General features: G+C 25.6%; 2 protein-coding genes across 3 annotated transcripts; one reads left to right on the forward strand and one right to left on the reverse strand.

The window, feature by feature from the left end:
* Positions 1-46: 46 nt before the first annotated feature.
* On the reverse strand, positions 47-1,707 carry LOC128962496 (UPF0598 protein CG30010-like). Its single transcript, XM_054308870.1, has 3 exons — positions 1,494-1,707; positions 727-886; positions 47-384 (listed from the first exon to the last, which is right to left on the reverse strand). Exons 1-3 carry the CDS (start codon positions 1,653-1,655, stop codon positions 47-49), a joined length of 660 nt encoding a protein of 219 aa, XP_054164845.1. The 5' UTR covers positions 1,656-1,707.
* A 1,759-nt stretch (positions 1,708-3,466) lies between these two features.
* LOC128963000 (katanin p80 WD40 repeat-containing subunit B1-like) lies at positions 3,467-14,811 on the forward strand. 2 transcript variants are annotated; one of them, XM_054309457.1, is made up of 13 exons: positions 3,467-3,991; positions 6,167-6,284; positions 6,352-6,494; positions 6,567-6,650; positions 6,734-6,982; positions 7,057-7,265; positions 7,419-7,478; positions 8,194-8,315; positions 8,456-8,524; positions 8,600-9,506; positions 9,575-9,649; positions 12,724-12,840; positions 14,514-14,811. In XM_054309457.1, exons 1-13 carry the CDS (start codon positions 3,848-3,850, stop codon positions 14,644-14,646), a joined length of 2,430 nt encoding a protein of 809 aa, XP_054165432.1. In that variant the 5' UTR covers positions 3,467-3,847; the 3' UTR covers positions 14,647-14,811. The 2 variants fall into 2 exon arrangements, with proteins under 2 accessions (XP_054165432.1, XP_054165433.1); XM_054309458.1 differs by lacking the exon at positions 8,456-8,524.
* The last annotated feature ends 8,834 nt before the right edge of the window (positions 14,812-23,645 follow it).

The raw sequence follows: 23,645 nt of genomic DNA on the forward strand, positions 1-23,645 counted from the left end.
ATTATACAAATAAAAGTATAATATTTATGAGTATTGTTGTATCATATTATTTAAATTTAGATTTTAATTCATTGGTTAACTCATATGTCTTTTCCTTCCATACGAAATGTGTCGGAGATTTGCTATTATCATTGAATTGGAAATGTTTGCTAATTCCAAGAGCAAGAGCTGACCTAATCAGACCAATTCCTCCTAATTTATCCATTGATTTGTGATATATGCGACCTTCAGTTTCATTCACATCAATACCAAAATCGATTTTCATGTAAAGAGTTTGTGGTTCAAAGGGAACCGTTAAGAGGTCATCGGTATAACCATAAGATAAAACATCGATGTCATCCTTTGTAATTATATGCGTAAAAACTATTGGCAAATCATCGCAACCTATATTAAATTAAATAGTGATTACAAACAAAAAATACATATATTTTATTATTAGTAACAAATAATATAATATTTTAGTAATTTCATTGATTTTTATTTGGGTTCACGTGTTGGTTTCATTTAAAATAGTATAGTAATATAAACTACTATTGTATGTATTGTTATATTATTAAAAAAAATTATATCATTTTAGACAAAAACAGGACATCAAATCAATATAAAAAAATGTAACTCAAGTTAAACCTTTAGATATTATATCTTTAGTTTTTGAAAGCTTAATGACACAAAAACATTAAAATACAGTTAATCTATAAATATTTAGTAAAAAATTAAAATCCATACGAATATAATTGGTTTCTCTGCCGCACAACGAGACATAAGGAAAGTCATGTTCATACTGTCCCGTCTTATTGATGGCTATCCTCTTAAAGAAAAATTGCAAAAATTGTTTGTCTTTGAAACAAGACGTGAAGTTTTTCATACGAGAGTCGTCTAAAAACAGCTTTTAATGAGAAAAAATTATATAATTTTTTATGTTTAATGGGTATACAATTGAAATAATAATTTTTATATAAAAAAAGATCATTAACTATTTTTATTAGACAAATAAAAGTATATTAGAAAAATTCCTCTAAAAATAATATATTTAAAAAATTTTAATAAAAAACAATATAAGAAATAATTTAAAAGATTTGGTTCAAACACTCATATTTAGCACAAAATAGTATAACATCTTTCATATGATTCGATTCAATGATTTTAACATTCAATTCAATTCAATATCAATAATAATAGCTCTTTAAGATTATCATTATTGTTATTATTATAACTTATATTATAAGATATTTTAAATTCAATATAATTTATCAATAAAATTGATTTGAAAAAATTATATAGTTATAAAGCTATTTTTACTTTAAAATTAGGCAAATAAAAATAAGATAAATTTTATATATTACTATATATATAAATGAAATATAAGGAATAGTAAATATGTATAAATATGCTAATAATAATAATATATTTAAATATTATTATAAAATTATAAAATTGTAATATAATTGGTGTATATATTTATATCCAATAAATAATATAATTAACTTCAATACCATTCCGTTGTGATCAATATAATAGAAGTATTGTCTCGTTTTGTTGAACTCCTGTCCCTGAATATAGTCGACTCCACATGACTTACAGGCAATACTTAATAATTGATTTAATGATAACTTTCTTTGAATCAACAAATTTCCCAAATTTGATACCAATTTCATTGTTTGTTTAGTTTTTTCAGTCAATTAAAATTTATATTTAAACTAAAAATTTACAAATATTTGCAATAAAAACACTTTATTTTCTCTATCACTAACTTTAGGTCAATAATATGAAAATAATTATTTTAAATGTCTAGTAATGTAAGTTTTAGGGCTAATAACAAGTTGTAAAAAATGTGTAAATTTTTTTGTGGTGTATTTCAAATTAAAATAAATTATAATTTCACATAAATTAAACTTCAATGTTATACCAATAAAAAAAACTTTAATGTATACTAATAATAATAATAATAATAATAATAATAATAATACACTATTATTACTATTAGTTATTGTGTTTTTTATAATTCAAATTATTCACAGATAATTTAAATCAAGTGTATCGTTGAAATCAATTTATGAAAATATCTCACAAAACAATTTTAAAGTGAAAATAAGTGAAATAAAAAAATAAGTTTAGTTTTGTTCTCAATATACAGTATTTGATAAAATTATTTACAGTTTCACTGTTATTATGGTTTATAATGATTGCAATGAATTAACAATTAAAACAAAAGTAGTGAACAAATGATAGTTAATTGGAGTGAAAACAAGTGATTATATTATATGAAAAATCAATTACATATACATTAAGTGAAAGACAGTTAACACTGTTTACTAATTGTTGTCAAATGTGTTGTCATTTCAATATTCAAAACATACAAAGTATTGCACTTTAATATTGTTATACAGTTTCTCATTACTGTATAATATAACCAAAACTTTAAGTCAACACAAGTCATGCAAATCAGCTGTTATTATGCAATCAGTCTATGATGTGATTGACATAAACTATGTCTATTACAATGCAATCTAATGGTCAATACATTTACAGTACTGTACAGTAGGGCTGTTAGATTCCGGCAAAATATATAAATGAACATTGATTTATTATATACAGTATTAAATAATATTATGCATACAAAATTTTATATATATACAAAAAATAATTATTACATTATTTATTATTATTATTATACAGTGTACAGTAGTATACAAATGTACTGTAAATTTATATATGTAGACAAACATATTAATAACTTTATGTCAAACAAAATCATAATAACATATCGGTTGACAAATATGAATGAATTTATTATTAGAAATAAAACAAATAAGAATTAGATTACATATTTTTGTTTGTTTTCAAAAGTTTAAAAAAGATTTCTATATGACATAAAATTTTAATAATTTATACAATTTTAATAACAAATAATTCAAATAATTACAAAAGCCCCAAAATTATAACATTAAATAATATAAATTTATAAATGTATATAATATGAATATATTAGTAAAAATTGATGGTCAATGACAATACCAATGAGTCATTGATTTAGTAGGGGATTAACTTTTGTAACTTAATTGACAACTTGTGGTAAATGTTTTTTTTTGTTTAAAATCAAAGATAAGATGTTTTTTAAAGATTGTTGTCAACTACTGCACAACTATTACCAAACTTTATATATTAATACAATATATGTTTATTAATATATATTAACAATTAGAAATAAATTGATATCAATTAGTTTGAATGATTTGACAGTATTTATAAAAATTGTTTTATTAGATGAATAAAACTGTATGCCATTAATGGATAGTATGGTATGTTTTGTGGATTATCTGGTTGTTTGGTATATCTAATAAAATATACAAACTTTTCAAAGTTAAACAAAGTTTTGACATCATTTATGTTTCGACCCACGACTACAATACTGTATAATAATTTATGTTTAGTTTAATAAAGTATTGTATAATAATTTGATAGTTAAGGTACAGGTATTAGAAATAGTCAGGTATTGCAGTGCATAGACTCTATGACTTAGACTATAATAATGTTATAGCAATGACTATGTGGTCATACAGTATATGTTATCATAGTTACTATAAACTCAAAATCAATCAGTTGTAAGCCAGCAATGGTTTGATGACATTGTTGTTCAACGAAACTAAACTAAAAAAACAATTGTCATTTCAAACCACTAAACAATCAATAATTGATTAATTCATTTAACTATTAAATTTTCATACATAATGTGAATATGATATTTAAAAAAGTGTCAAATGTGCTAAAAAATTAAATGATATATAAAATGTTTAAATAATTATTTGAAACAATAATAATAAATAATTGTAACAACAAATAGAGTTGAATGAATAAAGTGGAAGAGTTTGTGGCCCACGGGGCGAGTGTCGGGTGTCTGGCATTGGGACAAAAGTCGGGTCGGGTTATGGTTACGGGTGGTCACGACAAAAAGGTCAACCTATGGGCTATTGGCAAACATAACTGTATTATGGTTTGTATAAAATTTATATCCATTGTCTTATTGTTCACTACAGTATATACTGTATATATATACACACAGTTAGTTAGTTAGTAGTTATACATTGATAATAACTTTTCAATAACAAGTTATTTAGCATTTATTTTTTGTTTAAATCATGTTGTAGTTTATAATAATAATATTAAATGATCAAGTTAATAAATTCCCATAATTTACCTATTATAACATGACTAGTTTGTAGTTATTTTTAGTTTTGTTGTTGTTATTTATTATTAACATTCAATATTAGTATATTATTATTATTATATTAATGATTAGCCCATTAATCGTGAATTTGAAACAACTGTTTATTATTTATAAAGTTATTGTAATTTTTGGGTCAATCATTTATATTTGATATAATCTTTAATAAAATATGCGATATTACTTATATATGATGCATATAAGTGTATGTCTAATGAGGCCGATATCCATACATGGATTACAAGTGCAATGTATATAATGTGAAAGCAACTACAATAAGCTATGCTGTCATTGATTTTTTTGTTGTATCTAAAGTATTAACCTTTAATATCAGCCCACAATCATATTGTAATGAAATTCATAGTCCCTGTCCTTCATGTAATGTTTTTGAAGCGTTGGTTACATAATGCAAATGTGTTTCTCGTTTTAGCACATATTTAATGATTTTTAGTTTTAGTTATAGTAGTGTTAAGTGATTGACAGAAAAAGCGATTGAATTTAAGATTTATTTTTTTGTTAAAATTATGGTTTTTTAAGAGAGACATAAAAATATGATTAAATTTTCGCTTCAATTGATAGGTAATACTTGATTTTCCTCGTCAACGCTCACGAATCACATTAATATCATTGACTTTTATTTATAAATATATGATATTATTTAATTCAGTATTCAATGAGTTTTAAATTGATGTTATAATGTCAGTATAATATCAGAAAAGTATATACAGTATTATCAGTTATATAGAAATAAATATATATTTATTGATAATGTAATTGTTTGGATATTTATATAGAAAAGTAGTTATTCCGGGATCTATGGGTCAAACAGTCATTTCAATATTTATTTGTATATCATTATACTGTTAAATACTGACAGCACTTTACCAGTACTTTAGACCTAACCTATAGGTCGATGACTTTTAATTTCTCTTTTATTGATTTTATATAACTATAGCCATAAAGATTGCTACACACGTTATCGTTATAAAAGCTTATATATTGTCATTGCGTTTGAAAAGCATAAAAACAATATAAATTTATCGCTGATTAATGTTCACACCACATGTTTCATTACATTTAGATAATATAAATTATATTTGTTATATTTTAATTCCTTATTTATATATATATATCTGAAATAATATTATAGGAAATGATGTTTAATTTTTCTTATTATTTATCTCTCTTGAAACGCAATGCAATACTTAATAGTCTATTAATTTTATTCTCACGACTAATATAAGCAAATGTATAGATAATAAATATAAGTTAATACTGTATGCATAATATATTGCATAAATGTAAATAAAGATCATCTTATTATAAGTAATTATGTATATAAGCAAAACATAAAAAATAGTGTAACACAATCTAAAACATTAATTATAGCATAATTTCAAATGTAATGTGTGTTTGTTGTGTATCAAGCATCAAATGTAAATAATTTTCATTAAAACCTCTAAAATAATAATAATATAATAATTTCCTAAACATTATTATTATTAAAAAATGTTTTCTGGTCTTAATTAACACAAATACACTGTTTTTTTTTTTTTTTTTGTAAAATTGAGTACAAATAAAAACATACACTTTTTAGGCATTTTTAATGAATATTACAGAGTTATCTATTGAATAACTGGTTTTACAACAATCAAACTGCTCATAGATTTTGCTAAAAATAATTTACTCCTTTTATTATAAAATATAAATAATTAATATATGATAATCTATTTATAAGATTTTTTTGTATTTTGATTGTTTATCTTTTTTTTTATTTATTCTTTGAATTAACTTATTTTAGTAGTTTTCAAATGAATCATAATTTAAAAATAGCATTTAATTTTTAAATGATATAACTTAAAGTCAATTATGTAAATGAAATAATAAGATTATAAATGACATGATATGATGAAATGATATGATAATGTATGCACTGGTATGTAGAGCTTGACCGGTCACACAACAGCCGTCGAATGCGCCAAATTCAGCCAAAATGAAGACCTGGTTTGTGCCGGATCTGCTTCGGGAGCACTCAAAGTATGGGACTTAGAAGCGGCCAAATGTATGAATAAAAATTGATATAATTATTACAAACGCTATAATTAATTATTTTGAACTTAACTGACCAGTGCTCAGGACATTAACTGGACATAAGACAAACATCCGATGTCTTGATTTTCATCCATACGGCGATTTTGTTGCTTCCGGATCTTTTGACACTAATATTAAGTTATGGGATATACGGAAAAAGGGTTGTATGTATACCTATAAGGTATGCCATTTAAATGATTGCTCATTGATATATATGTCAAATTTTAATTGATATAATTATATTAATTTGTAGGGTCACTCTAAGGATGTTCATTGCCTTAAGTTTAGTCCCGATGGTCGATGGTTAGCATCGGGTGGTGATGAAGGTTCAGTCAAGGTTAGCACCAAAATGGGTTATTTTTATAAATTTCTTAACTCTATGTTAATTGGTTTGTTTTGTTGTTTTCTTGTATATTAAAGTTATGGGATTTACCAGCCGGCAAAATGCTAGCAGAGCTCAAGGAACATACCAGTGCCGTAACTGATGTAGCTTTTCACCCAAATGAATTTTTGTTGGCCAGTTCAAGTGCCGACGGGACAGTCAAGTTTTGGGATTTGGAGAGCTTTCAACAGGTGTCGAGTACAGTGAATAACTCCGGACCCATCAGACAAATCATCTTTCATTCCGACGGAAAAGCCATTTTCAGTGCTGCCAGAGATGTGCTAAAAGTCAGTATCCATTGTTTATTGAAATGTCTTATCTCATTGTAATTGGCATTTGTTATGATGTATTGTTTGCTCAGGTATACGGTTGGGAACCGGCGCGAACTTTTGACACAGTATTCATGGGTTGGGGAAAAATTAGCGACATTTCCGTTTGTGACAATCAATTGATTGCCGGCGGCTTTTCGCTGACCAATGTCTCAATATATGTGGTAGACTTGAAAAAAGTGAAACCGTTTGGAAATGCCATTCATTCCAAACAAATGTATTCACGAGAAAGTGTTTCCAGGTTTGTCTGTTTCAACCGATTTTTATATTTGTTTTATTTTCTAACAATTTATTGCTATTAATGATTATTTAATTTGTTTGTTATGCTTTTATTTGACATTAGTTGTAAAAATAGTGTTTATTTTTATGTTTACTGTTTGTTAACCCCATGCAGACAAAGCACACGGAGGAACTTTGTTTTGGGCCAAACCAGTGCCTCTCATTTACAGCTCGAGTATGTCTTATATAGTTTTATAATTTAAATAATAATAAGTGTTTGTATTTTTTTGTTTCATTTAATTTTCTGTATTGTATTAACCGATTCCCCTCTATTTACTTATTTTAAAAACAAACCAACAATAGTTTTACACAAAATAATAAATTGAGGCCAAGTTTCATAAATTTTATTTATTATATAATAATAATAAATTTATATTTTTCCATTAATTTTATGTAAAATATGATACTTTATTTTAGTATGTTTTAGTTTATTATATTAATATTTATATAACAGACTGTAAAACAAAACAAAAATCAAATAACTTGAAAATTTAAATGAGGAATATTTTTATATATTTATAGTAATTTATTTATATACTATCGTATACTGCATATACTGTATTATAATTAACATTTTAATACATGTATAAATACATTTACCGTAAAATAATATTTATATATATATAAACTGATAAAACTAAGAAATAATAGAAAGAAATAAAATTTTGTTTTGTTTTTTATTTATTATATTTTCATATATTTTACTTTAAATTAAAAAAGAGTTTCTTTTATAATATGCTAAATCGTGTGATAAAACTTTGCTCTCATTTTTTTCGTACTTATTGTTAAAATTTTAATTAACAGATTTTTAACTTTTTAATTTCATTATTTAAGTTAATGAATAGATAGTGTTGTAAAATAAAATGTTATTAATTTTGTGTAAATATTAGGTCACTTGAGTCGAACCGCAGCGATGAAGCCGAGACGGGAACGTCGGATGGGGACGAGTCGTCACTCGCAGAGATCATGAGTTTAGGAGATTATAAAGAGATATTTAAATCAAGACGAGAGCGTACGTCTATTTTAATTATTTAATCGCATTTAATTTGCTTTTTTAAAATTAAAAATTCATTATTTCATTTTAATTGCACTCAATTATATTTTTTTTGTTTATCTTTTTAAATGCTTGTTTTAAATTGAACTGATAAACAGTATGCCGAACCCCTCCCACAATGTTTAAACATATATCACAGGATTTTTATCCCGCCCTCATAGACAAGGGTAGGATTTATTATGCAATGCAAACTACAAGATCTTAGTTATAATATTAACGATATTTATATATATTTATTATAGATTTTCAACGAAAACACAGCGATCCTAATCTAACAATAAGCAGTTTATCTCCATTTGGGACCCAATTGTCAAAACCGTTGAGTCGCTCAACACAACCGTTAGTCAGCAACGGCCGATCTTTAACCGAATTAGCATTCATTCCAACGGTTGCTCCAGAAATGGCCACAAATACACTTAAGTCAACGTTTCGAGATACTCTTCCGTCGATTCCTCATCAGTTGCAACCATTACGAGTGACACCCACTCAAAACAACTTGAATAACTTCGTAAAGTCGACATCTGCCACATCATTGAATCATTTATCTTATAACCCAATTATTTACCCGATTAACAACACTAATAATAATATTAATAATAACAATTCATTTAATGCCAATCATAACAATCATCGTATCACAAATCTGGTACATCCGCGACCATCAGAAACAGTGTCCATTGTTCGACCAGTTATTAATGATAATTGTAAGCCTAATCATACACCGATAATCACTCCAATAGTATCACCGATTGCTAATACAAATGGAGTGCATAACCAGCAAAAGGCAGCCATCGTTTTTCCTGAAACACGATCTCCTCCGTCACCATTGGATGCTCCGGTAGAAATGATACCCGAAACTCGCGATCATCCAGCTGGTCTTGATTTGGATGAGTTTCTACCAAAGCATCTTCAAGACACTATGCGGTTAGGTATTCAACCGCAACCTGAGATGACTGAGCCGGAGGCGATGTCGGCTATAAGAAGAGGACATAAGTCAATAGTCACTGTATTATCTCATCGACGCAAGAACTTGTGTATAATACTAGCCATGTGGTCGGCCAAGAATTCCCTCAATGCCTTAGAACAAGCCATTCATATGGAGGATCAGTCTGTGATAGTCGATATACTCAATGTCATCATTTTGAAACCGTTAGATATTTTATTAGATTTGATTACCGGTACCACTAATTTCAATATTAATAAAAATTGTTTTACAGAGCCGTTTGGACACTAGACATGTGTCAGATATTATTGCCTTGTATTCAGGATTTGCTTCAAAGCAAATATGAAAGGTTTGTTTTAATAACTTTAAATTGTAATAAGTATTTAATTGATAATATGGTAATTGTTTTAAAAATAAATAATAAATTTAATAATAAATTAACAAATTTAAAACTTTTAGTGGCATTTGTATTACAATGGCATCCAATAGATGTCTCTTATGAGTACTTATTTGAAAATACTGTATATTAAATAATAAACTGATATTTATTATAAAGAGAAAAGTTTTTTAAAACTAGATTATCGTAATTGCCATCAATTATCAAAACATTTTTCATTCACATATTCATTGTTACTTTAAATATAAAGTAATTAATGACATTGTTTTTTATTTTAAAAAAGATCTCACAATTTAAATAATTGTCATTAATTATTAAAATATAGCGGAATTGCATAATCATTGCTCACATGGCTTACATAAAATAATTCTTTATATTTTTAAAATTATTTATTTCGCAATTATTATTATTGTTATATTTTTAGGTCTATTACAAAAAAAACCTACATTTATCAAAAATATTTAAAAGTGTTTTGTACAGTATAGACTATGAAAAATATAATATAGTTAGATTAGTAGTTATATTGATAATTTGTTAAACTAAAATCCAATTAGTATATTTTAGTTAGTAATATATTATAGCAATTTTAAAATTACTTGTTGATTTTTTAAAAACTTTTATTTAGATTATAGGCATAATATATAATTTTTTTTGCATATAAAAAATTATAGATATGTTTATTGAAGCGAAATGAATATGCTATTTGAAACTGTGTGTGTATTACTGTGTAATATGTAGTATTGCTTATATAAATGTTAGATTGAGATCTTTTACCTGTCTGTTTAAACTATATCAATCTCCTCCCAGACTATAAAAGCATAAATAAAATGATAATATAAATATAACAATAATATTTTGAGTACAATATCGATAATAAATGGGCAAAAATAGGAGAGAAATGGTGTGACTTATATATAGATATAGAGAGCTATCGCGACTCCAGTCATAGTATTTTCCGTTCAATTATATGCTGTGTAATAGACCTCCCAGTTATGTATTGAATGAGATGTAGTGAACCATAACAAAGAGCTCACTGGCAATGGGCTAACTATAGTCAGCAACAAAATAATGTTAAAACTATCCATAAATCTTCACCATTTGATAGTTAAATAGTCTCTCGCATCTGATTTTTGGCACTCAGTTTTGCATAAGTTTTCAAAAGGTATGAAAAAAACTTTTGGCGAAACTCTGTGTAACACAACTATACGTTTCTCACGCATATTGGGTCCAAACAATGGCCAAACATGTCTTTGCTTATGTAGTTCAATGTTGGTGTGCATACGGGCGCAAACAGTACATACATATTACATCAATATTCTTAAAAATAGCTGAATTCTTATGAATTTTTACCACTAGTTTAGCATTTTTGTTCATATATATGATATCTTATATTTTGATCATCAAAATATAGCCCAAACTAATGTTGAATGCATTTGTTTTTTCTTAAGTGTTGTATATATGTGTGTTGTGTGTGTGTATGTATGTATGAGCCGTTCATATTTAATGCCAGGTTAGGGCCTGTGGATGGGTATGTGATGGTAGAGCACTTAGATTAAGAAAATTGCGGCAATTATTTGAAACAAATTATGGGTTGAGGCAAACGGTAATAAATCAGTCGACAGTATCTCTTGCGGGTGTGTTATGTATGCATACATTCATATGTATGTATACAACAAAATATGTATTGCTTTTAATTTGTTGTTTGATATCATATATAATAAATGACAACAATTTATCAATAGTATTAGTTTTGTTTGTTATCATTTATTGTTGAATGCCATACATTAACTCATGAATGGGTTGTAAGGGTTTAACAAACTTTGATAAACTTAATATTAAACTTATTTGTGGTTTCATTAAATTACATTAAATTCCTTGATTCTCATCTCTCAATCCATTAAATCATTGTTTTATTAAATGGTTTTTATTTTAAATTGTTGTTAAAACTTATTTTTCTTTTCAGATATAAGTTATTATTTGAAGCAATAATTTTGGGAATAATTTTATAGCCCGACTATTAATAGTGTGTATACACTGCTATTAATATAATAGTATTATATAATATTTGAATGGCTGTTCCCAGTAATGTTAGGTTCCATATAATTACCGGCACTTAGAGTTGCAATGCCTGATGACAGTCGAGTCCTTATTATATAAATATGTAGTGAATATGAACGCCATATGGAATTTAATAGAGAGTCGACTATCGACTTCAACTCCCGGTGCACTCAATACTCTCTCAGTTCTCTCCTCAGCCCTAATATGAGTGTCTGTACGGCATTTGATATGCGAGACACTCGCACTTTTGCCTCACATTTGATTTTATAAACTAATAATAGTGCAAAACGTTTTTTATCGCAAAATTAGGGATTTTTAAAAAAAAAGTTTTGAACAATAATGCAAACAATTATTATTAGTGCAAAACATTTAGCTATCAAATGATAAATAGATCTCATAGTAGGCGGTCTTAAGACAATCGCCGCTCAAATATTTCCGGAGGTATTGAAACACTTGTTCACTAAAACAACATTTTCATTCACTCCACCCCTCATTTGACTAAACTTAATGATAATTTAAGTCTCACTTATGATGTAACGTTTAAAAGTTAAGATTATTTAAGAGATATACAATTAAAATAATTCATTATATTTTATAATATTATAGCCTTTCAATATCAGTCACTATTAGAGTATGTTTCACTAGATATACAGTATATCAATATAAATTTACAGTATATTTAATATATAATATTTCTATACAATATTTTGTTGTTGTTAAAAGTTTTATTTTAAAAGTAAATTTATATATTTATATACAATAATATATGTATATACTATGTTCTACTGGTTGCCAATTTGGTTATCCACTACATATGCCACTAAAAGTTATGCCTAACAGTGTTTAAAAGTTAGTAAATTGTTGGTTCAAATAAGCCCTTAAGTTTGATAATAGCTGTAAATATATTGTATGTGTTTATAATAAATAATTATTGTTTGTCTCAAACTATAAAATGATTGTTTTTATAGTTATATGTCTGTGGGATGCGCTGCCCTTAAATTAATACTAAAACAATTTGCGCCGACTATCAAAACCAACATAACAGCGCCGCCAGGAATTGGTGTCGATATATCCAGAGAGGAGAGGTATTTCTTATATTAATCTTTATTTTATGAGTTATATCAAAACAAATGTCTTTTTAACATTTGATTGCAATATTTAATGAGTTTTAATTCAAACATTAGTGGTCTTTGTTGAGCTATTAGCAGACATTTATAGCCACTTAAGCTACCTGTGCTCATAATAAGTGTTCAACTGTTCCTCGTTTAGTGTTTTGATAGATATTCACAAAACTCGTTATGAATCACATACTTAATAACTGATAGTAGTTTCCAATTACATGAAACTTATTATTAAATAAAATGAATTTCAATTATTATTAGTATTTTTTATATTATTATTGCTTTAGCTTCTGATGCCTTTTCAGATGATGTTGTGATCAAAATCTTTTTAAATATATTCACTTAGTGTTTACCACAAGATTTATACCAATAAATTAAGGGTTTAAGACATATAACATAACCATTTGAATTAAGAATAGTATGTCTTATGCTTAAAGAATCGTGTTTTTTGCTTATCTTTTATTTATGGGACTAAATGTAGAAAACCGGCAGTCAGTCAAAAGGGTGCAAACACTCTAACCATAACTTTAATATATAATCATATATTTTATTGCAAATTCCTCACAAAGTCATTCAAGTGATTCATAACATTTTAATTTCTATCCATACTTTAGCTTTCAATTCAACTAATATTTTATTTTTCTTTATAAATATGTTTATTACCCGCTATTGTATATTCTCGTCTCATAGGTTAGTGTTCAACAGTTTTTATTATTATATTTAAACACAATTTATAGTTTGCTATCTTTTAATCGTTGAACTTCACTATAATATCAGTTATTGTAAGCAAAATAAGTGTTTCCTTAGATTGACATATAAATCATATTTCTTTGATTACTATTTATTGTCTAAAACTATATATTTTGTCTGTTTGACTGTTGACCACAATGTTTAATCTTAACCACTAATTAGTTTGTAAATTGTAATTATTATCAGTTAGACAAACACTTTGGCGCCAAATCATTGCTTTTATATTATTGTTATGATGTCTGCAAATGGAAAGTGATTTTCTTTTAGACATAACTTGAATCAAACAAATAGATAATTGCTTTAATGACTGTTTTTCAATAATATTAACCCTTAACTGCATATTGTTTTCAACCGTTAATGACATATAAAAATAAATTTTAGAAATTATGTTTTAGTTTTATACGCAAACATATGATAACATTAAAAAATGTTATTTATCATTTAATTCACTGCCAATTGTTAACAACAATTCAGTTTATTTTACTAATATTTAAAAAAAAAAGTTTTTTTGTGGTTTTTAAGCTTAACTATGTTAGGAATGCTATGAAAATGTGATCAAAACTTCTATTTTCAAATAACTAACGATTTTTGGATAACAAATAGTTTTTCTTTTATTGTTTGCTGAAAAAAATAGTCAAAACATTTTTGTTCACTAAATTCACTTTCATTTTATATTTTGTTTGTATTTTATTTATATACTGAAATAGAGGTGACAGTTATGGGCCACACGTGCATAACTGTGCGACAAATATTTCATTTTTAAGATAATTATTAATATAAGAAATTTTATAGTTGTTGTCCAAAAATATTTTTATAACAATATTGATACTAATATTATTATTTATGACATTTTTTGTCTGTATTTTTTCTTTTAAAAACATTTTTAGGTACAATAAATGTATGAGTTGTTACAATCACTTGTTATCGGTGCGGGCATTCATATTGAAGCGTCAGACACTGCAGGGGAAGTTGGGTCGATGTTTTAGGGAACTACATATTCTTATGCAAAATCTTGAATAACATCATTTATCGACCGATTTCTATGACTGTTATGGAAAAATTATGATTAAAACATTTTTATAAATATTATTAGTGATAATTATAATCAAACATTTAATGATAAAATATGATGCGCTCTATAGGTTTATATTTATATCCGTCCGTATCGTAAAATATTATTAATGAATAATTAATACTTACTTCCAATGGATTATGCATTGAATGTGGATATATAGTGCTTGTGATAATTGCACAACAATTTACAATTTGATAAAATTGTGAAAATTTGTAATTAATTGTCAAGTACTTAATGGCCTTTTACTGCCATTTAGTGCCATTTATTGCCATTAATATATAGTGATCATTGGTTTTTCATACAATTATATGTTTTAAACATTCATTTAATCTAATCATTAGAATTATATTTTACTAATTTATGAATTCATAATTATTTTTATTTTAATATACTATTTTATGTTTTAGGACTAAACTATTTTATGAAAATAAATACAATGTATAATTGAGTCATTTGTATAATGTATTTCAATATATATATATCATTTTGTTACATAATTTTATTGATCTTATAAAACGATGGATTTTAATTAATTTAACATTTAAATAATTTAATATGAAATATATAAATTATAATTGTTATATCTAAAATAATAAAGTGAATTTAAGTGAATACCAGTATCAAAACCAAAGTACATATGAAATAATTAATTGTTCATTAATTACTGAATTTAAAAATTTATACGAATTTATAAATATTTATATACATTACTGAATTATTATTATTATTATTATTATTATATAAAATGAATAAATATATGAGATTTTAATGTAATGTTAATAAATTATGTAAGAAAATGATATTAATAATTATATTTGTTTATTAGTGATTATATCTAACTAATATTATAATAATATATTATTTTAAACTTTATTTATTAACTATTAAAATGAAATTTATTTCTGTTTTATAAATGATATACAATAATACTTTTATGATCTATTAAATTTATATATTTTCAATTAAACGTGTTTTATTTATGTTTAATAATAAAAGAATATTGATTATATTGATATAGAAAATCTCATAAATTAATGAAATAAAATATTTATAAATAAGAAAAATAAAAAAAAATATGAGTAAACAAAATGAAAAAAGTCATAAAATAAACCCATTTTTATATTTTATTTATTACAGCTTTAATAGAGTACATTGTATTTTATATTGTTAGCAATTAGTTGTATACAAAATCACATCAATTTTATGATAATATGATAAAGCATTTATAATTAATCAAATTTTTTAGTTTTGCACCAAATAAGAGATTTCATAAATCAATAATATATTTGAGTTCAAAACAGTAGTTTGTAATCAGCTTTAAGGAAAGGCAACGTTAATGTTAATTGATTTTAATCTTTAATGTAATCAATACATAACATTATAAAAGTGATAATTTTTGTTGTTATTTATATTAGTTGTTATGAATGTATAGATATATAGATATGACTACACCTGGCATTAGTCGAAAGCAACAACAGGTTAGTTGACTGTTAAAGGATGCCATTCATTATATTTGGTAACAATAGTCTGAAAGGTAATCATTTATCGGATTATTTGCTAATAATGAGCAACTATTTAGCCTAACTTATAGCTGAATTTGTTAGTGAAAGTAACAATTGGATTATTGCTTGAAATACAGTAACTATTATTTAATGATAAAGCACTCGATAATCGTGTAGCCATTGAATTGATGGTAATGTCAGGTAATGTAAGCAAATATTTGTACCCAATGTGTCACAAACCCATAGATACTCATTGATAGCAATTGTCACGCCTTCCCAAACAGTACCACAAACACTACATTCGGGTCCCATAATAAATAGCAATCCCTGTGTAACAAACCCTTACCTGAGTTTAAGGTGACCTCTCACTCACTAACTTATAGCCACCTGTTATGCCATTTGTATGACTTCAGTATAGTATAACTATTGCATACATTGAGTCCATAAGTGTTTATTGAGACGTTAAATGCTGTGACAAATTGCTTGCAAATGTATGTCCCGATAACGAGATCCCTGACTCAAGACCTGACACTCATACCTAACTGAACCAACATTTTCTATAATATAAGTCATATCAATCTTATAATATATTAGATATCCATCTACTGTTTATTCACAACTTTTATATATTATTTATATTTCTTTTATTATATTATATTATATTTATATTTTCTTTTTATATATAATCAACGAATTGTTGTCATAAAAATTCTTTAAATATTTATGAGTTGAGAGACAAGACATTCAACAGAATATTGGCATAAAATTTGTTTATATTTAGTGTATCAATAAATATATAGTGTATATAACATTAAATTAAAAAAGAAAATTTTCAAACACTCTCTTTCTTTTCTTTTTCACTTATTTTAAGCATATATTGCGAAGAGTATTATAAAATAAAAAACAAGTTGTAACCAATTACGAGGGACAGGACTTACACATAACTACCTGAGCGTCTCAATACTATTAGGAAAATAGTATATAATTCACATATAATTTCTGTGATTTTCTATAATTTACAAATTATGAACACATGATATATACATTTGTAACGTATTTATTATTTACAGTAAAAGCGGGTCTAAGTTATGATCAATGATTGCTATGATTTCAATGACCAGAAGCTCATGATAGCTGCTGAGCCTTAATTTAGGAAAAAACTACATATGCTATATATATAAGGGAATGACAGATAAATTACTTGTTTATACAATAATTTTATTTTATTATATTTTGCTTTTACAATAAAATAAAATAAAGATATAAAATTTTATTTAAAAAATAAAATCTAAAAGTGTGTGTAAGCTTTAATATGATATGGGAATCAAAGAAACGGCAAAAATTGCCGCCAATTTCATAGCAAACGCTCAATCTATGATTTAATTTGCAATTTGATTGAGTCGTCAAAAGTCAATCACAAGACATATAACATCATATGATTCAACGTTTTTATATATATATATTTTTTTGTATTATTATTATTTCAATTTTGTTTTGCTTTTCATAATGCAAATAATTGAGTGAAGCAACACATCTCAATCTATTATGTATAATAACAAACATACAAATTATAAAGTTGTGTCTCCATTCATGGGAATACTCCTAATTATGTTAAATAGTTTTTCAATTCAAATATTTTTTTCTTTAGACTACCAGTGCTATAGTTTTGTAAAGTTATATATACTGTATATAAATGTAGAGCAAAATGAAAAAAGTAAATTTCATATTAAATTTATTCCGAAACACGACTGAATAAACACAATATATTATGTTTTATATTATGTTTATATATTTCCATTGATTTCAAACTTTTCTCTCACAATGTATTGTTAACTTGTTTTTACTAATATTTCAAATAAATTAGTAAAATGGCAAATATATATACAGTATATATCGTGTATATATATAGAGCCGACACGTGTCCACAGACCCGCAGTTGTCTATTATTATACAATATTTGCTGACTGAAGAAATAAATTTCAAATATCTATATATTAATTGTCATTACTTTACAATAGTTATTCAATAGATATTAACAATCTTTATTTTTTTTGCAAAGTATTTTAACTAAATAATGATAATAATAAATCCAATAATGTATTACTTGATGTATCAATAATGGTTAAGAAACATCCCTTAAATACTAAAAAACATTTTAAAATATTTATATCAATATATAAATTAAAAAAATTACATATTTTTCACACAAACTCTTATAGATTTATTATATCCATAAGAGTTTATGCGAAGAAAATATAATTTCAAATTGAAATCTTTCACTAAGTGTTGGTCTTTTACAGCCATTTGAGTGAACAAAACATGCATTTAGTAGTTATTGGTAGTCATTGTTTGGCCATTCAATCCTGTTTTGAGTGTTATTTGAAACCAAACTCTGTTTTCAATAGTTTAATGCTTTGGATCCGATATATAATAAAGATATACCGGCTCTCACTTGTATGGCTTTGAGTGCCATTTGAGACCAAATAGTGAATCCTTGAAGTTTTAAAAGATTTCAATTACTATTATACACTATTCATTGTTCATCAAATCAGTTGTCAATTAATTCATAAATCCATAACATTTTTTATATAATAAAAAATATTAGTAATATTCTAACGTTTATAAACTGTATGTCAACAGTATTTTGTATATCATATAATAAATGCGATAAAAGTTGTTATTTAACGTTTAAATTCAATTTATTACAGTAATGACAACTCGGTTGACAACATTTATTGCTTTAGTTAGACAACAAAAATCAGTTTTAAAACCAATTTAAAGTATAAAAATAATATTTAGGATTTGTTTGGCAACAAAGTTTTCAAAAACATTATTCATACATACATATCATCAAATATATGTATGTTTTTCAATATCAAACATAAATTTATATACTGTATACCATGATTTCATATCATAGTTTCAATAGCAAAACATGCAAATGTATTGAATATAAGAATTTGGTAAAACAAATGCTTTTTGAAACGATTAAAATCTTTATAGCCATTAGTCTGTTATATTCACATCCTTTCCATACCAGTGCTCGACATTAGGATCTAAATAAAAATCTGAAGAGATATTTGCAAGTTTTCCTAAACTTGAGATCCGATACTTTTATTGCTTTGACTCAAATACAGTATTTCTATTCACTAAATAGTTTTCACTGTTTAGCAAAAAAAAGATTTTCACTGCTTTTAAACCAAACACTTGTTTTTATAGATTACCAGAAAATGATTTCCAAGGAGTAGGAGTACTGTTAGTATAATTCTAGACCTGACTTAGTTTGCTGTTACTTAAATCTACCGTTTTATGTGTGGTGTGTCCAACAAACTGAACAATTTGCTAATTTTAAAATAGCTAACACACGGCTATTATATTATATGACTGTCCCTTTTTTTTTTGACAAACTCTTAATAAAACAACAACAATAACAACACACTATATATATTATCGTTGTATAGTTAGTTGACTTTAAACTTCACAATAATTTTAATAGGTTTGCCATTAGTTTATTTTATTAAAAACAAAATTAATTTAATAATACGGTTTAAACACAAAATTATTTTATTTTTGTATTTTTCAGAAATTATAAATACATGAAAACAAAAGATGATTTTTTATGAAAACATAAAAAACTTGATTTGTTTATAACACTAATTAAATTTTGCTTATTTTGAAATATTTTCTCAAAATCTAAATCATTATAAATGTGAATAAATTAATAAAAGTTATAATTAAGACTATTTTAATGATATAATAATTGATTAGATTATCTAATAATTATCACAAATGTCCTATTATTTCAAAATGTGCCGAATATACGGTATAAAACAAAACACAAATATTTTACAGCTTCTGGTTATCCAAAAACTTGAGTTTTTAATGCAAAAAAACGCTAATTAATTATTGATTTGCTAAAAAATTTGTATAAAATTTGAATTATCATTTATTTTGCTGTGCCTTTCTTTTTATAATTTGGGATTAAATCTTATTATGATTTTATATCGATTATTAATTTTGAAAATGTGTTTTAATATCGCCGATGTTATTCAAGCATCACAGTAAACATTGAACACAAAATTTGATTTATGAAATAAATATTGAATATAATAATCAATTTTGAAACCCAAAAATAAAACTTTAGTAAACCTCTAAAAATGTTTTTAAAACATACCAAAGAAGGGCTGATAAATGTTTGGATATTTGAAGTGAAGTCTGAATTTTAAAATGTTTTCAGAGTATACTAAAAAAATCATAATTTATTAGATGTTATGAAAATTTTTGTTAAACTCTAAGCATATTCTTTATTGAATATACCGTACAATATATGTATATATATATTACTATTATACCGTATAGTGTATATGCAATATATATGCTGCAAATCCTTATGGCTTTTTACAATAAATCGGATTAACTATTGGATTCAAAAACTAAATCTATAACTATATGAGAGAAATATAATGCAAAATATATATGAATTGAAATTTTTTTCAATTCTCTACACTCTATTGGTTGACAACAAAAAAGAGAGTCACAAACGGATTCGTTATTATTATTATTATGATATTATTATCCGATTTGAATGGCAAACAATTGAATAACAAAACAAATGATAGAAATCAAGTAAATCTGTTTTTGGTAATAATTTTTTTTGCTTTAATCATAACTTTGTGTACTTTACGCTTGTTTGCATATTTTCTTATATATTTTATTTATTGTTCAATTTTGTTGCTTATATTATATCAAATTTAACTGTTGATAATGTGATTATATAATAAATATTTTTATGTTTTTACTTTTTTTTATTTGCAAGTACTTTAATAAATAGTATTATAACTGTATACTGTATTAGTGTAATATACAGTATTTATTTTAAATGTTTAATTTGTTGTCAACACAGCTCTCAAGTGCTTATGTATTATGATTATGATTATAGTAAATATGAGATGAGTTTATATTTGAAGTGCAATATATTGAGCTAACAAAAAGGCGGAAAATTTCGATATTCATCTAATAATAGTCTCAAATAAACTGCTTTTACATCAAATTCAGTGAACATTACAACAAATGGCATATAAACTCATTGTTGTGACTGTGAAATGACAGTCACTTCAAGAAGTTTTTAAAAGGATATGCTTTATATTTGAGAACTCTTGTCGTCATTACATCAAACAATTTTCAAGTATTCATGTCTATAGACTATAGAAATAGTAAAAAAAATTTAGCAAATATAGGGAGGGATAGGGAGACTAAGTGAGAACACAGGGAAGAGAGAGAGAGAGAGAGAGAGAGAGAGAGGTTGGGGTCGAGGGGTCAATGACAAAAACCCCCCAATAAAAAGATATGAAAAATTTGCTATATATAAGTGAATAATAATATCATATAACGAAATAGCATATAATCTGCATAAAATATATTGTGAAATCAATGCAATGGCATAATTAATTGATCCACCGGTGCTATCCAATGATAATAAGACATAGCGCCTGTCGTTAGGTCACTGACAGCAAACTAATTATACTACTATACTATATGTTGATTACGTTTATCAATATAGTCAACAATATTTTGTATATTTGTATAGACTTTACTATTTTAAAAAATGAGGTCCAAAAACATGTGAATATTAACTGCAGGCTTCACAGCAGTCAAGCCATTATATCTACTGTTTGAGTCCTATTGTTGAATATTCAAATTAATGATGTGATTCGCGTTTGTATTTAAATGATAACAATTGTACTGTCAGTGTATTTGGTGTGACGCGTGTCTTAATCATTATATCATATTTTATTTTCATTTCAGATATCATTACATTGTAGGCCTACTTTTATTTTCATACTTGATTTATATTTATATTTTACTTCATTAGATACAATACAATAATAATGCAAAAGAATATATAAATAAATCCTAATTTAAATTTTATTCATTTGAATTCACACACATACACACACACACACACACACACACACACACACATATATATATATATATACATAATCACTTATTTACTTACAGATTCGTAACTATAAATGTATTAAACAAAAAGATATTAAAATAAAAACTGATAATTTTGTTAAAATATCGGTTTAAGTAAATTATATATTATATAAAAATAAGCAATGGTTTAACCTAAAAGTAAACGCATAAGTGCTCAACAAATGTTAATTTGAAGCCACAATAGCAGTGATGAGACACTTATTAGGCGGTGATTTGCAAGAGTGAGTCAAACAATTAGACCATTATCTCTACCTCTGACCGGATGTCTTGATAGATAAAGTTTGTTAGATTCACAACATATATATATATAACATACAGTATATATGAGTGCTGTGTGTATTGAAAGTCGGAACCAGTGCTCCATTACCTGTATGTTTGACTCACACGGGAATGAGAGCCTCATATTTAAGGTGAACCACAACATTATGTTTCAAATTAATTAACACTTTCTCTCATTTGCATTCACTTTATTATTAAACTTAATAATTATAATAATTTTAATTCCAGTTTATTATCTCTTGTATTATATGAACTCAAAGTTTCATCAGAAAAGAAAAGAAAAAATCATTTGTTTTGTGAATTAATTTTGGTTTTGTGGCAAAAAACCAAAAAATGAGAGAAAAAGCTTCTCATATATTATAGTTGTGTCTTAAATATGTAGTGAATCTGAATTTTATTAAATATTTATATTTAAAACATTTAAAACTGATTATTATTCTTGAGATGAGATGTTTGGCCCCAAAAAAATTCAGAGCCAAAGTTGGGCTCACATTAAGGCGTTGTTCTAATGATTCCTACGCTAATTAGCGGCTCTTGAGTCTGATCTGCGGTCACTTTGTTTTATTATCACAAAAACAATAACATGAGGTATGGCTTCAGATTAAGGCATGACAACCCACACCAGTCATTGCTTTATTGATAGCTTTAACATTTGACTCAACATTTTTAAACATATACTAAATATTCAGTTTATACAATATATTACAGTATATACATTCCATGTGTGTGTTTGTGTTTGTATATACAAGATATGTATACATTTGGGATGACCTACCCTATGGTCTGACCGTAGATTCAGACGCGTGCCCTTTAGGTCTTCCACAAGCCATCAATGGGTCGATTGAGTCCATTAGAGCTCAACCAAACCAAACTCTTTTAGCGCCCATTTCTTTAAAAGAGGCATTCAGTCACTGGCCTTCAAATCCTTACATCAAATAAATCATTTGAGACTTGACTTAAACTTTAAAGGCATATAATTTTCAGTTTCAAAGATCTGTTTATTTTCTCAAATGTGAGTAAAATGTTTCAAAATAACTTTTAAAATCATTTTAAACATTTCAATGCATTTTGTTTTTTTTAAAAGGGGTTTCTTGTAATTTGAATATCTTTTGCGGTCACAAGTGTTAAACCCAATCATTGAAATGACTAACTTTAAGGAA

Source organism: Oppia nitens, unplaced genomic scaffold (assembly GCF_028296485.1).
Source record: "Oppia nitens isolate AA-2021 unplaced genomic scaffold, nextdenovo-longstitch-racon4-pilon3 scaffold6_pilon_pilon_pilon, whole genome shotgun sequence".
Taxonomy (NCBI): domain Eukaryota; kingdom Metazoa; phylum Arthropoda; class Arachnida; order Sarcoptiformes; family Oppiidae; genus Oppia; species Oppia nitens.

Coding starts and splice junctions, on each gene's coding strand:
- LOC128962496 (XM_054308870.1), bottom strand. CDS start 1,655: ATGAAATTGGTATCAAATTTGGGAAATTTGTTGATTCAAAGAAAGTTA. Junction 887..1,493: donor ATATTGATCACAACGGAATG/GTATTGAAGTTA, acceptor TCTCATTAAAAG/CTGTTTTTAGACGACTCTCG. Junction 385..726: donor CAGAGAAACCAATTATATTC/GTATGGATTTTA, acceptor AATTTAATATAG/GTTGCGATGATTTGCCAATA.
- LOC128963000 (XM_054309457.1), top strand. CDS start 3,848: ATGAATAAAGTGGAAGAGTTTGTGGCCCACGGGGCGAGTGTCGGGTGT. Junction 6,495..6,566: donor GTTGTATGTATACCTATAAG/GTATGCCATTTA, acceptor ATTAATTTGTAG/GGTCACTCTAAGGATGTTCA. Junction 6,651..6,733: donor GTGATGAAGGTTCAGTCAAG/GTTAGCACCAAA, acceptor TGTATATTAAAG/TTATGGGATTTACCAGCCGG.